The sequence below is a fragment of the Pseudochaenichthys georgianus genome, unplaced genomic scaffold (assembly GCF_902827115.2).
Source record: "Pseudochaenichthys georgianus unplaced genomic scaffold, fPseGeo1.2 scaffold_1764_arrow_ctg1, whole genome shotgun sequence".
Taxonomy (NCBI): domain Eukaryota; kingdom Metazoa; phylum Chordata; class Actinopteri; order Perciformes; family Channichthyidae; genus Pseudochaenichthys; species Pseudochaenichthys georgianus.
Genome location: NW_027262541.1, coordinates 17501 through 27779, shown reverse-complemented (window position 1 = coordinate 27779; position 10279 = coordinate 17501). Strand labels below are relative to the sequence as shown.

The 10279-nt window shown below is 50.8% G+C and overlaps 2 protein-coding genes across 2 annotated transcripts in view; one reads left to right on the top strand and one right to left on the bottom strand.

The window, feature by feature from the left end:
• The first annotated feature begins 1197 nt into the window (after window positions 1–1197).
• On the top strand, window positions 1198–2463 carry LOC117441521 (corticoliberin). Its single transcript, XM_034077602.2, has one exon. The coding sequence runs from the start codon at window positions 2155–2157 to the stop codon at window positions 2458–2460; it is 306 nt and encodes a 101-aa protein (XP_033933493.1). The 5' UTR covers window positions 1198–2154; the 3' UTR covers window positions 2461–2463.
• A 1045-nt stretch (window positions 2464–3508) lies between these two features.
• LOC117441520 (E3 ubiquitin-protein ligase TRIM63-like) overlaps window positions 3509–10279 on the bottom strand; it is an 18839-nt gene continuing 12068 nt past the window's right edge. Inside the window, exons 4-8 of the mRNA XM_034077601.2 lie at window positions 8951–9184; window positions 6437–6459; window positions 5051–5175; window positions 4129–4700; window positions 3509–3593 (exon numbers count right to left, since the gene is read on the bottom strand). Of these exons, the coding sequence (XP_033933492.1) occupies window positions 3534–3593; window positions 4129–4700; window positions 5051–5175; window positions 6437–6459; window positions 8951–9184 (1014 nt within the window). The 3' untranslated portion in view covers window positions 3509–3533. The remainder of the gene's footprint in view (window positions 3594–4128; window positions 4701–5050; window positions 5176–6436; window positions 6460–8950; window positions 9185–10279) is intronic.

Here is a 10279-nt window from a genome sequence, read left to right as displayed (position 1 = left end):
CTGAGCCCTAATCACCTCCTCCTCTTCATCACCTTCATCATCTACACTGAGCCCTAATCACCTCCTCCTCTTCATCACCTTCATCATCACCTCCTCCTCTTCATCACATGCTTTGTCTCTCGCGGGTTTATCACGAGGTGAGTTCCTCTTTACTTCCTGCTTCTCAAACACGTGCTCTCCGGCGCAGGTTAGCTCTGAGTGTTAGCGACGCTCGCTAATGTAAACAAAGATTACGTCCGAAACACGTCAGGCATTGTTTCCGATAGCAACTCTCCGAGGGTCCGTCACCACGGACGGACACGTCGGTTCAGCTCAGACGTGGCACCGGAGGAAGAGAGAGAGGGTCTTATGTTCTGACCGGGCACATGCATAACATCACGATAGGCCCCCTTTAACTTCAAGTATTCTTTAATGTTTAAACATCAGTTGGTCTGCTCTGCACACCCTGCTGTTGATACCTTTGGACGTCCTGTTCTAGAGATCACTACAGTGTCTTCTTGATTTCTTATATTCTATATTTCTACTTCCCCCAATTGTGTAGGCAGGCTACTCCTAATATTTAAATGTTTTCATCAAATAAAACGTATTCAACAACAACATGCAATAACGTGCTTTAACCACTAGGCGGCGCGGGTTAAAAAACCAGGGATGTAGTTAATAAAACATAATAATATCAAACATAAGACTATTGAAATGAAAACAGAACGGTAAAGTTAAAGACAGTTTCAGCCTCTCGTGTGAAGCTCATGCATCGCACCATGAACCTGGATACACCTGAACAGTCGACTGCACGAGGAGCTGGAAAGGTAGTAAATAATATCTTTAAAAACTACAAGTCCCTTTCGATCAGCTGTGCACGTCATGGTGTAAACACAGCCTTTCTACCGATTGGATCAAATATCAAAGTCAGCAGAATTAGTGTTGATACTGGAGGAGACGTGTTGTGTGAAGAGAAATGGAAGATGTTGTTTAATGGCTGATATGTTTATGATCCACGTCACGTATTCAGTTTCGGCGGCACTTCTTCCTGTTTGTCCAGAAGTCTTCTCAGCAGGGCGCTCTAAATACATATCTACGGCAGATCTGTAATATGTAATGCAGCCGAACCGTGTATTACAATGCCGTTATGTGATGACCTTCAAAGAGAAAAGCAAGAGCACTCGGAATAAAGTATTATTTTATTTAAAACATTTTTTTTTTAAATTTCATATCACATAAACACCATATCCCAACATGCATTGCGGCTAAAACATCCAGGATTATGGGTAGTTCGATGTTTTAGCCTATCAAAACCTCTGAAAGAAGAAAGGTGTCTCTCAGAATCGAAAGAGAAAAAGCTATGGGGAAACACAAAAGCATCGTACACAATTTAAACCAACATGTCGTATAATTATCACGTATAAACTGATGTTCTTTAGTGGATGAGTTCTGCAGATATCACGGGTTCATCGTTTGATCAGTGGTTTTATTAGGAAAACGTCGAGACCGGAAATACTGTCTTCAACCCGTAACTTCACATGGAGGCTGCCGCGTGCCTCAAATCATCTTCTCATATCTATCGAACTATAGATCTACACATCGACTGGACGTGGATTCTAAAAGTACAATATTCACCTCTCGCTAGAAGTCTAGTCAAAAAGCGTTTTAAGGCCAAACTATTCCATGATTTTCCAGAGAGGGTTATTTGTGAATAAACGACCATCTGTAACGTTTGCATTCCACGGGAGCACTCGAGGGCGAACGCTTTAAAACGTGATTATAGGACGTATGAAGCGCTTGAGCAATCGGCCCATTTGGTCGTGTGAGGTGGAGCTGCTGTAAGCTAGCTAGCTAACGTGGCTAACCGTCCGATATCCTGACAAACACTAAAGTTACGAGACGACTGACTGAGACAGATGCTTTGTGACCCCCCCCCCCACACAGACAGCGCAACTCAGCTTTGGTTCTTTCAAGCGTTTTGTACTTTCAGCTTTCAGTAGACGCTGCCGTGTCTGCTGAAGCCGCTGGATGCTCTCTGGAGCGGCTCCTCCTGACGCACCTGCTGTACGCTGCTGAATATGTGGTTGACATTAAAGACACTCCTGTGTGTGTCTCTGTGTGTGTGTGTGTGTGTGTGTGTGTGTGTGTGTGTGTGTGTGTGCAGTGTGTGTGGAGATGAAGCTGCTGCTCTGGCTCGTGGTTCTGCTCGCCCCCCTCCCTGCTGAGGGCCTCCCCCTCTTGCCCCGCCACCTGCTCTTGCCCCGCCCCCTGCTGCTCCACCTGGGGGAGGAGCTCTCCCTCCGGGTGGGGGGGGGCTCCCCTGAGGGGGTGGGGGAGAAGGAGAAGAGGTCTGAGGAGCCCCCCCTCTCTCTGGACCTCACCTTTCACCTGCTGAGGGAGGTTCTGCAGATAGCCCGCAATGAGAGGCTGAACCAGCAGGCCACCAGCAACAGGGCCCTGATGGACAGCTTCGGGAAGTGAGAGCCCCTCAGGACCCCCTACTGAAGCCCCGCCCACATACCACTGATGCTCCTACTACTGAAGCTCCTCCCACAGACTACTGAAGCTCCTACGACTGAAGCTCCTCCCACAGAGTACTGAAGCTCCTACGACTGAAGCTCCTCCCACAGAGTACTGAAGCCCCTCCCACCTACTACTGAAGCCCCTCCCACAGACTACTGAAGCTCCTCCCACAGACTACTGAAGCCCCTCCCACAGACGACTGAAGCCCCTCCCACAGACTACTGAAGCTCCTCCCACAGACTACTGAAGCTCCTCCCACAGACTACTGAAGCTCCTCCCACAGACTACTGAAGCCCCTCCCACAGACGACTGAAGCCCCTCCCACAGACTACTGAAGCCCCTCCCACAGACTACTGAAGCCCCTCCCACAGACGACTGAAGCCCCTCCCATCTGATCTGATTATTTTTCTTTAATCGCAGAATTCTGACATTTTTCTTATAACTATAAAATAAATAAAAACTTTTAAAGATTCAAAAATACATCAAAGAGAGAAAATAAATGTATGTTCATATTTGTATTTAAATAAATATATATATTTAATGTCATTTGTTTATTTGATTAAACTCTTGATTCTTCCTTTTTGAGTCTTTTGAAATGTCTTCATATAAAAAGTGATCATTTATTTGGACCCTGTTTGTGAATAAATATCCGCTCTTCCTCTCAACTGGTGCGGTCTTCATTAGGATCCTTATGTCAACAACAACAGCAACAGCAGCAGCAGGGTGTGAGCAGAGTATTCAGCTCAGGTCAGAACAGGAAGTGAGAAACAGCTGACTGCAGTGGGGCTTGAACCTGATCCCAACACCAACGCACAACCCACTGCGCCACACGCCGCCAACTAAACATTTTAGAAACAAACAAAGTTTCATATTTAATTCTCTACAATCTCTAGTTTCAGAACAACTGAATTAGGAGGGGGAGAGGAGGGGGAGAGGAGGGGGAGAGGAGGAGGAGAGGAGGGGGAGAGGAGGAGGAGAGGAGGAGGAGTTTAACAACTGGTGGAAATATAACGAGCTTCAGGGACACGTGTTCACTTCTGGTTCAGCCAGCTGAACGAGAAGATGTGTTTCGGTCCGTCCTCTGACTCCTCCTGAGGGAGAGGAGGGGGAGAGGAGAGGAGGAGGGGGAAGAGGAAAGGAGGAGGAGGGGGGGAGGAGGAGGGGGAAGAGGAGAGGAGGAGGAGGGGGAGGAGGGGGAAGAGGAGAGGAGAGGAGGAGAGGGAGGGGAGGAGGAGGAGGAGGAGGAGGAGGAGAGGAGGGAGGAGGAGGAGGAGAGGAGGGGGAGGAGGAGAGGGGAGAGGAGAGGAGGAGGAGGAGGAGGAGGAGGAGAGGAGGGAGGGGGAGGAGGAGGAGGAGGGGGGAGAGGAGAGGAGGAGGAGGGGGGAGAGGAGAGGAGGAGGGGGAGAGGAGGAGGAGGAGGAAGAGGAGTGGAGGGGGAGAGGAGGAGGAGGGGGGGGAAGAGGAGAGGAGGAGAGGAGGGAGGGAGGAGAGGAGAAGAAGAACCTTTTAGTGTCATGAATTTATTATCAAACAGATTTAATAAATCACTGAAATCATCAGATTTGATTTGTTTGAAATAATAATCCATTAAGTCTGAATGACTGAATGCAGCGTGTGATGTCATACCTGGGGGGCGGGGCTAGTGGTAGGCGGGGCCTGTGAGGACGAGGGGGGGGCAGGGCCGTTCGTCGATGATGTCATGGTGGGCGGGGCCTCTGAAGGTCTCTGGGGGGGCGTGGCTAATAGCTGAACACCTGAAGACTGAGCAGGAGACAAAGAAGGAAGCTGATTGACTGAGGTCATCAGAGGAGGCAGCTGATTGGCTGAGGTCCTCAGAGGAGGCAGCTGATTGGCTGAGGTCATCAGAGGAGGCAGCTGATTGGCTGAAGTCATCAGAGGAGGCAGCTGATTGGCTGAGGTCATCAGAGGAGGCAGCTGATTGGCTGAAGTCATCAGAAGAGGCAGCTGATTGGCTGAAGTCATCAAAGGAGCCTTCTGGTTGGCTGAAGTCATCAGAGGAGCCTTCTGGTTGGCTGAGGTCATCAGAGGAGCCAGCTGATTGGCTGAGTTCATCAGAGGAGGCAGCTGATTGGCTGAGGTCATCAGAGGAGGCTTCTGATTGGTTGAGGCTGTCCTTCTGACCTCCTCTGCCACTTCTTCTTCTTCTTCTTCTTCATCATCATCATCATCATCATCAACTGAGGAGACAGCATGTTAATGTGAAGATAGCGCTAATATATTAGCCCAATGCTAACACAGTAGCATTAACAACATGTTAGCGGAAGGCTTTCTGTAGCTCCATGTGTTAGCATTCTAACACATAAAGACACATGCAGACGAGCTAGCATGCTAACCAAATAGCAATGCTAACATATAAACGGGCCCCACTCTAACACGTCAATAACCACAGCTACAGTCCCATGCTAACACGCTAGCAAACAAACTATTAGTAGCACGTGAATGCAGCATCACACCAGCCAATGATCTCCTGCGGTTAGTGTGAGGTTAAGCCGTCTCGTCTCTGATTGGACGTTGAGATGTTTCTCACGTTTTATGAAGTCGACGCCCATCAGCGCTCGTCTCTGAGGCTCAAAGCTTCCTGTCAGGTGATCCATGTTCTCGTACCCGGGCGTCACCTGGTCCAGGTGAGAGGTGACCGAGCCCTCCACCATCCTGCACACACACACACACACACACACACACACACACACACACACACACACACACACACACACACACACACACACACACACACACACACACACACACACACACACACACACACACACACACACACACACACACACACACACACACACACACACACACACACACACACACAATAACTGATCCAGGTGAGAGGTGTCCGAGCCCTCCACCATCCTGCACACACACATTTAATAACTCTAATTATTACTGTGATTAATATTATAACTAGGGCCGGGACTTTAACGCGTTAATTCAGATTAATTAATTACACAAAAATTAACGCATTTTAATCGCACTTATTTTTGCACAGCGGAACGTTTCTCACTGGATGAGTTTCAGGCGTACCGGTTATACTGGAGCACCAACTAACGTGCATGACTTCAGCATGGGACTTCAAACAACAACAAACCACGGTGAACAATAGTCAAACATGAACGAACAAGCTGATGAGAGCGCTTTGGTCGGCCCCGTGGATGGGACATTTTCTTTTAAAAAACGGACGGGTGGAAGCGTCGATAAGAGCACGGCTGTGTGCAAATTATGCAAAAAAGAATTTGCATATCACCGCAGCACATCAAGCCTAAAGTATCACCTAAATGCAAAGCATGTAGCAGCTAGCATGTAGCAGTTAGCATGTAGCAGCTAGCATGTAGCAGCTAGCATGTAGCAGCTAGCATGTAGCAGCTAGCATGTAGCAGCTAGCATGTAGCAGTTAGCATGTAGCAGCTAGCATGTAGCAGTTAGCATGTAGCAGCTAGCATGTAGCAGTTAGCATGTAGCAGCTAGCATGTAGCAGCTAGCATGTAGCAGTTAGCATGTAGCAGCTAGCGTGTAGCAGTTAGCATGTAGCAGCTAGCATGTAGCAGTTAGCATGTAGCAGCTAGCGTGTAGCAGCTAGCGTGGACGTTAGCCCGACTCCGAGTGCAAGGAACCACACCCTGACCCAACCCACACTCAACCAGACGACTGGTTTCAGGGCCAGGATAAGTGAGTCCACGTCTGAGAGAAGAACCAGCTCCCTGGCTCTCTGGACTGCACTCGACTGTCGACCACCTGGAGTCACATCCATGTGGAAACTGCTTCTCGCTGTTCTCAGGTCAGATATGTATATTTGATTAAAAATGCGATTAATTAATTAAAAAGCCTCTAATTAATTAGATTAATTTTTTTAATCGAGTCCCGGCTCTAGTTATTATTACTATGGGTCCACGGGGGAGAGACTCACTTCTGCAGCAGGGGTTTGGCCGTCTGTGGAGGAGAGGGTAAAGTTGTTAAATGGTGTTAAAAATACACGAGAACATCTACGTGTCTACAGGGCGGCTCCCTGTGGTGCGTTCAAGCTCTGTGGTGCGTTCAGGCTCTCTATGTGGTGCGTTCAGGCTCTCTATGTGGTGCGTTCAGGCTCTCTGTGTGGTGCGTTCAGGCTCTCTATGTGGTGCGTTCAGGCTCTCTATGTGGTGCGTTCAGGCTCTCTGTGTGGTGTGTTCAGGCTCTTATCTGTGTGGTGCGTTCAGTGTGGTGCGTTCAAGCTCTGTGGTGCGTTCAGGCTCTCAGTGTGGTGCGTTCAGTGTGGTGCGTTCAGGCTCTGTGGTGCGTTCAGTGTGGTGCGTTCAAGCTCTGTGGTGCGTTCAGGCTCTCAGTGTGGTGCGTTCAGTGTGGTGCGTTCAGGCTCTGTGGTGTGTTCAGGCTCTCAGTGTGGTGTGTTCAGAGTGGTGCGTTCAGGCTCTGTGGTGCGTTCAGGCTCTCAGTGTGGTGTGTTCTGTGTGGTGCGTTCAGGCTCTGTGGTTCGTTCAGGCTCTCAAAGTGGTGTGTTCTGTGTGTGCGTTCAGGCTCTCAGTGTGGTGTGTTCAGAGTGGTGCGTTCAGGCTCTGTGGTGCGTTCAGGCTCTCAGTGTGGTGTGTTCTGTGTGGTGCGTTCAGGCTCTCAGTGTGGTGTGTTCTGTGTGGTGCGTTCAGGCTCTCAGAGTGGTGCGTTCAGGCTCTGTGGTGCGTTCAGGCTCTCAGAGTGGTGTGTTCAGAGTGGTGCGTTCAGGCTCTCAGAGTGGTGTGTTCTGTGTGGTGTGTTCAGGCTCTCAGAGTGGTGTGTTCAGAGTGTTGTGTTCAGGCTCTCAGAGTGGTGTGTTCTGTGTGGTGCGTTCCGCGTGGTGCGTTCAGGCTCTCAGAGTGGTGTGTTCTGTGTGGTGCGTTCCGCGTGGTGCGTTCAGGCTCTCAGAGTGGTGTGTTCTGTGTGGTGCGTTCCGCGTGGTGCGTTCAGGCTCTCAGTGTCGTGTGTTCTGTGTGGTGCGTTCAGGCTCTCAGTGTGGTGTGTTCTGTGTGGTGCGTACAGGCTCTGTGGTGCGTTCAGGCTCTCAGAGTGGTGTGTTCTGTGTGGTGCGTTCAGCGTGGTGCGTTCAGGCTCTGTGGTGCGTTCAGGCTCTCAGAGTGGTGCGTTCTGTGTGGTGCGTTCAGGCTCTGTGGTGCGTTCAGGCTCTCAGAGTGGTGTGTTCTGTGTGGTGCGTTCAGGCTCTGTGGTGCGTTCAGGCTCTCAGTGTGGTGTGTTCTGTGTGGTGCGTTCAGGCTCTCAGTGTGGTGTGTTCTGTGTGGTGCGTTCAGGCTCTCAGAGTGGTGCGTTCAGGCTCTGTGGTGCGTTCAGGCTCTCAGAGTGGTGTGTTCAGAGTGGTGCGTTCAGGCTCTCAGAGTGGTGTGTTCTGTGTGGTGCGTTCAGGCTCTTATCTGTGTGGTGTGTTCTGTGTGGTGTGTTCAGGCTCTGTGGTGCGTTCAGGCTCTGATCTGTGTGGTGCGTTCAGGCTCTGTGGTGCGTTCAGGCTCTGATCTGTGTGGTGTGTTCTGTGTGGTGCGTTCAGGCTCTGATCTGTGTGGTGTGTTCTGTGTGGTGCGTTCAGGCTCTCAGAGTGGTGCGTTCAGGCTCTGTGGTGCGTTCAGGCTCTCAGAGTGGTGTGTTCAGAGTGGTGCGTTCAGGCTCTCAGAGTGGTGTGTTCTGTGTGGTGTGTTCAGGCTCTCAGAGTGGTGTGTTCAGAGTGGTGCGTTCAGGCTCTCAGAGTGGTGTGTTCTGTGTGGTGCGTTCAGGCTCTCAGAGTGGTGTGTTCTGTGTGGTGTGTTCAGGCTCTCAGAGTGGTGTGTTCAGAGTGTTGTGTTCAGGCTCTCAGAGTGGTGTGTTCTGTGTGGTGCGTTCCGCGTGGTGCGTTCCGCGTGGTGCGTTCAGGCTCTCAGAGTGGTGTGTTCTGTGTGGTGCGTTCCGCGTGGTGCGTTCAGGCTCTCAGTGTGGTGTGTTCTGTGTGGTGCGTTCAGGCTCTCAGTGTGGTGTGTTCTGTGTGGTGCGTACAGGCTCTGTGGTGCGTTCAGGCTCTCAGAGTGGTGTGTTCTGTGTGGTGCGTTCAGCGTGGTGCGTTCAGGCTCTGTGGTGCGTTCAGGCTCTCAGAGTGGTGCGTTCTGTGTGGTGCGTTCAGGCTCTGTGGTGCGTTCAGGCTCTCAGAGTGGTGTGTTCTGTGTGGTGCGTTCAGCGTGGTGCGTTCAGGCTCTGTGGTGCGTTCAGGCTCTCAGTGTGGTGTGTTCAGAGTGGTGCTTACAGGCTCTGTGGTGCGTTCAGGCTCTCAGAGTGGTGCGTTCTGTGTGGTGCGTTCAGGCTCTGTGGTGCGTTCAGCGTGGTGCGTTCAGGCTCTGTGGTGCGTTCAGGCTCTCAGTGTGGTGCGTTCAGGCTCTGTGGTGCGTTCAGGCTCTCAGTGTGGTGCGTTCAGGCTCACCAGCAGGAACAGAGCCATCTCCTTGGTGTCCAGCGCCCTCAGGCTGCTCTCCAGCAGAGAGGCCGTGTTCTCCAGGTGTTCTCTGTACTTGCTGCTGAGGCTCCGGACGTACAGCAGCTTCTCCTCCTGCTCACAGCTGATCCTCAGCGTCAGCACGGCCTTCCTCTCCTCCAGCCGAGCGAACAGCTGATCGCACGCCTCGCACACCTGGGACTTCTGCCGCCGCCCGCTCTCCTGAACGCACCGTCGCACAACCTCACATTAAAGCTCTCCTATTATTATACTGTTTCTCATCGATATCTCCCAGCTCTCAGATATATCCAGGGCCTGTCTCTGATTGGCTGAAACACCAACCAGATCATTGCAGCATTACCCATAACCCCCTCTGTTTCAGCCCTGTTTCCAAAGTGCTGATTCTCTGTCTGTTGCTTCAGATGAAGACAAGGAGCCCCTCCCCCACGCCCCTCTGATGCCTCATTCACACCAACGGGGTTTCAGGGCCGGTTCGGAGCTGGAGCTTGAAAAGCACCGTGTTTTCCTGTTCACACCGCAGCGGAGCCGCCTCTTAGCTCCGGAATCCGGTTCGTTTCAAGCACCAAATTGTCCGGCCAGAGCAAAAGCACCGCATACATCACGCTTACGTCGAGGCGGGGGCAGGGGCAGATCAACTCCTGAACAACAACAACAAGCCCGCGCTGTATCCAGTTCGTACACAACGATGGAGAAACTTAACAAGAGTTTCAGCCATAGACTGTATATAGGCTATAAAGGTTTCTGCTCACGGTGAAGCAACGAGTCTGCGCGTTAAGGTGGAACCTGAGCATTCACGTTGATCACCTCTCTATAACTCATTATAAATCTATAAAACTATAAATGTTAAACTTTACTTCACGTGTTCATCTGAGAACAGCTGTTGCACACCTGGGTGAAGGCTACAGGTCATTAAATGAAAGATACAACGTTACTCCACACTCATGGTTCAGTCCACCTTAAGAAATAAGACCGACCTCGGAAGCAGTTGTGTTTTAAAAAAACCTTTATTGACACAAGTTTTTATAAGAATAACTAACCCACAGAAACGACTCAGATGGAGCCATGAGAAACTAATGCGACTGGTTTCCTCCGCGCGGGTTGGCTTCATGAAGCAGGCACGCAGACGCTTACGTCATGACGCAAACGATGAGGCAACGACGCATCAGCAGTCGGACTCTGGGCGGTGTGAAAAGAGCCGGAGCTAAACCGAAGAACTGGTTCTGAACCTGAAAAGCTCTAGCACGGAGCTTGAACCGGAGGTGCGTTGGTGTGAATGAGGTCTGAGAGACAAGAACT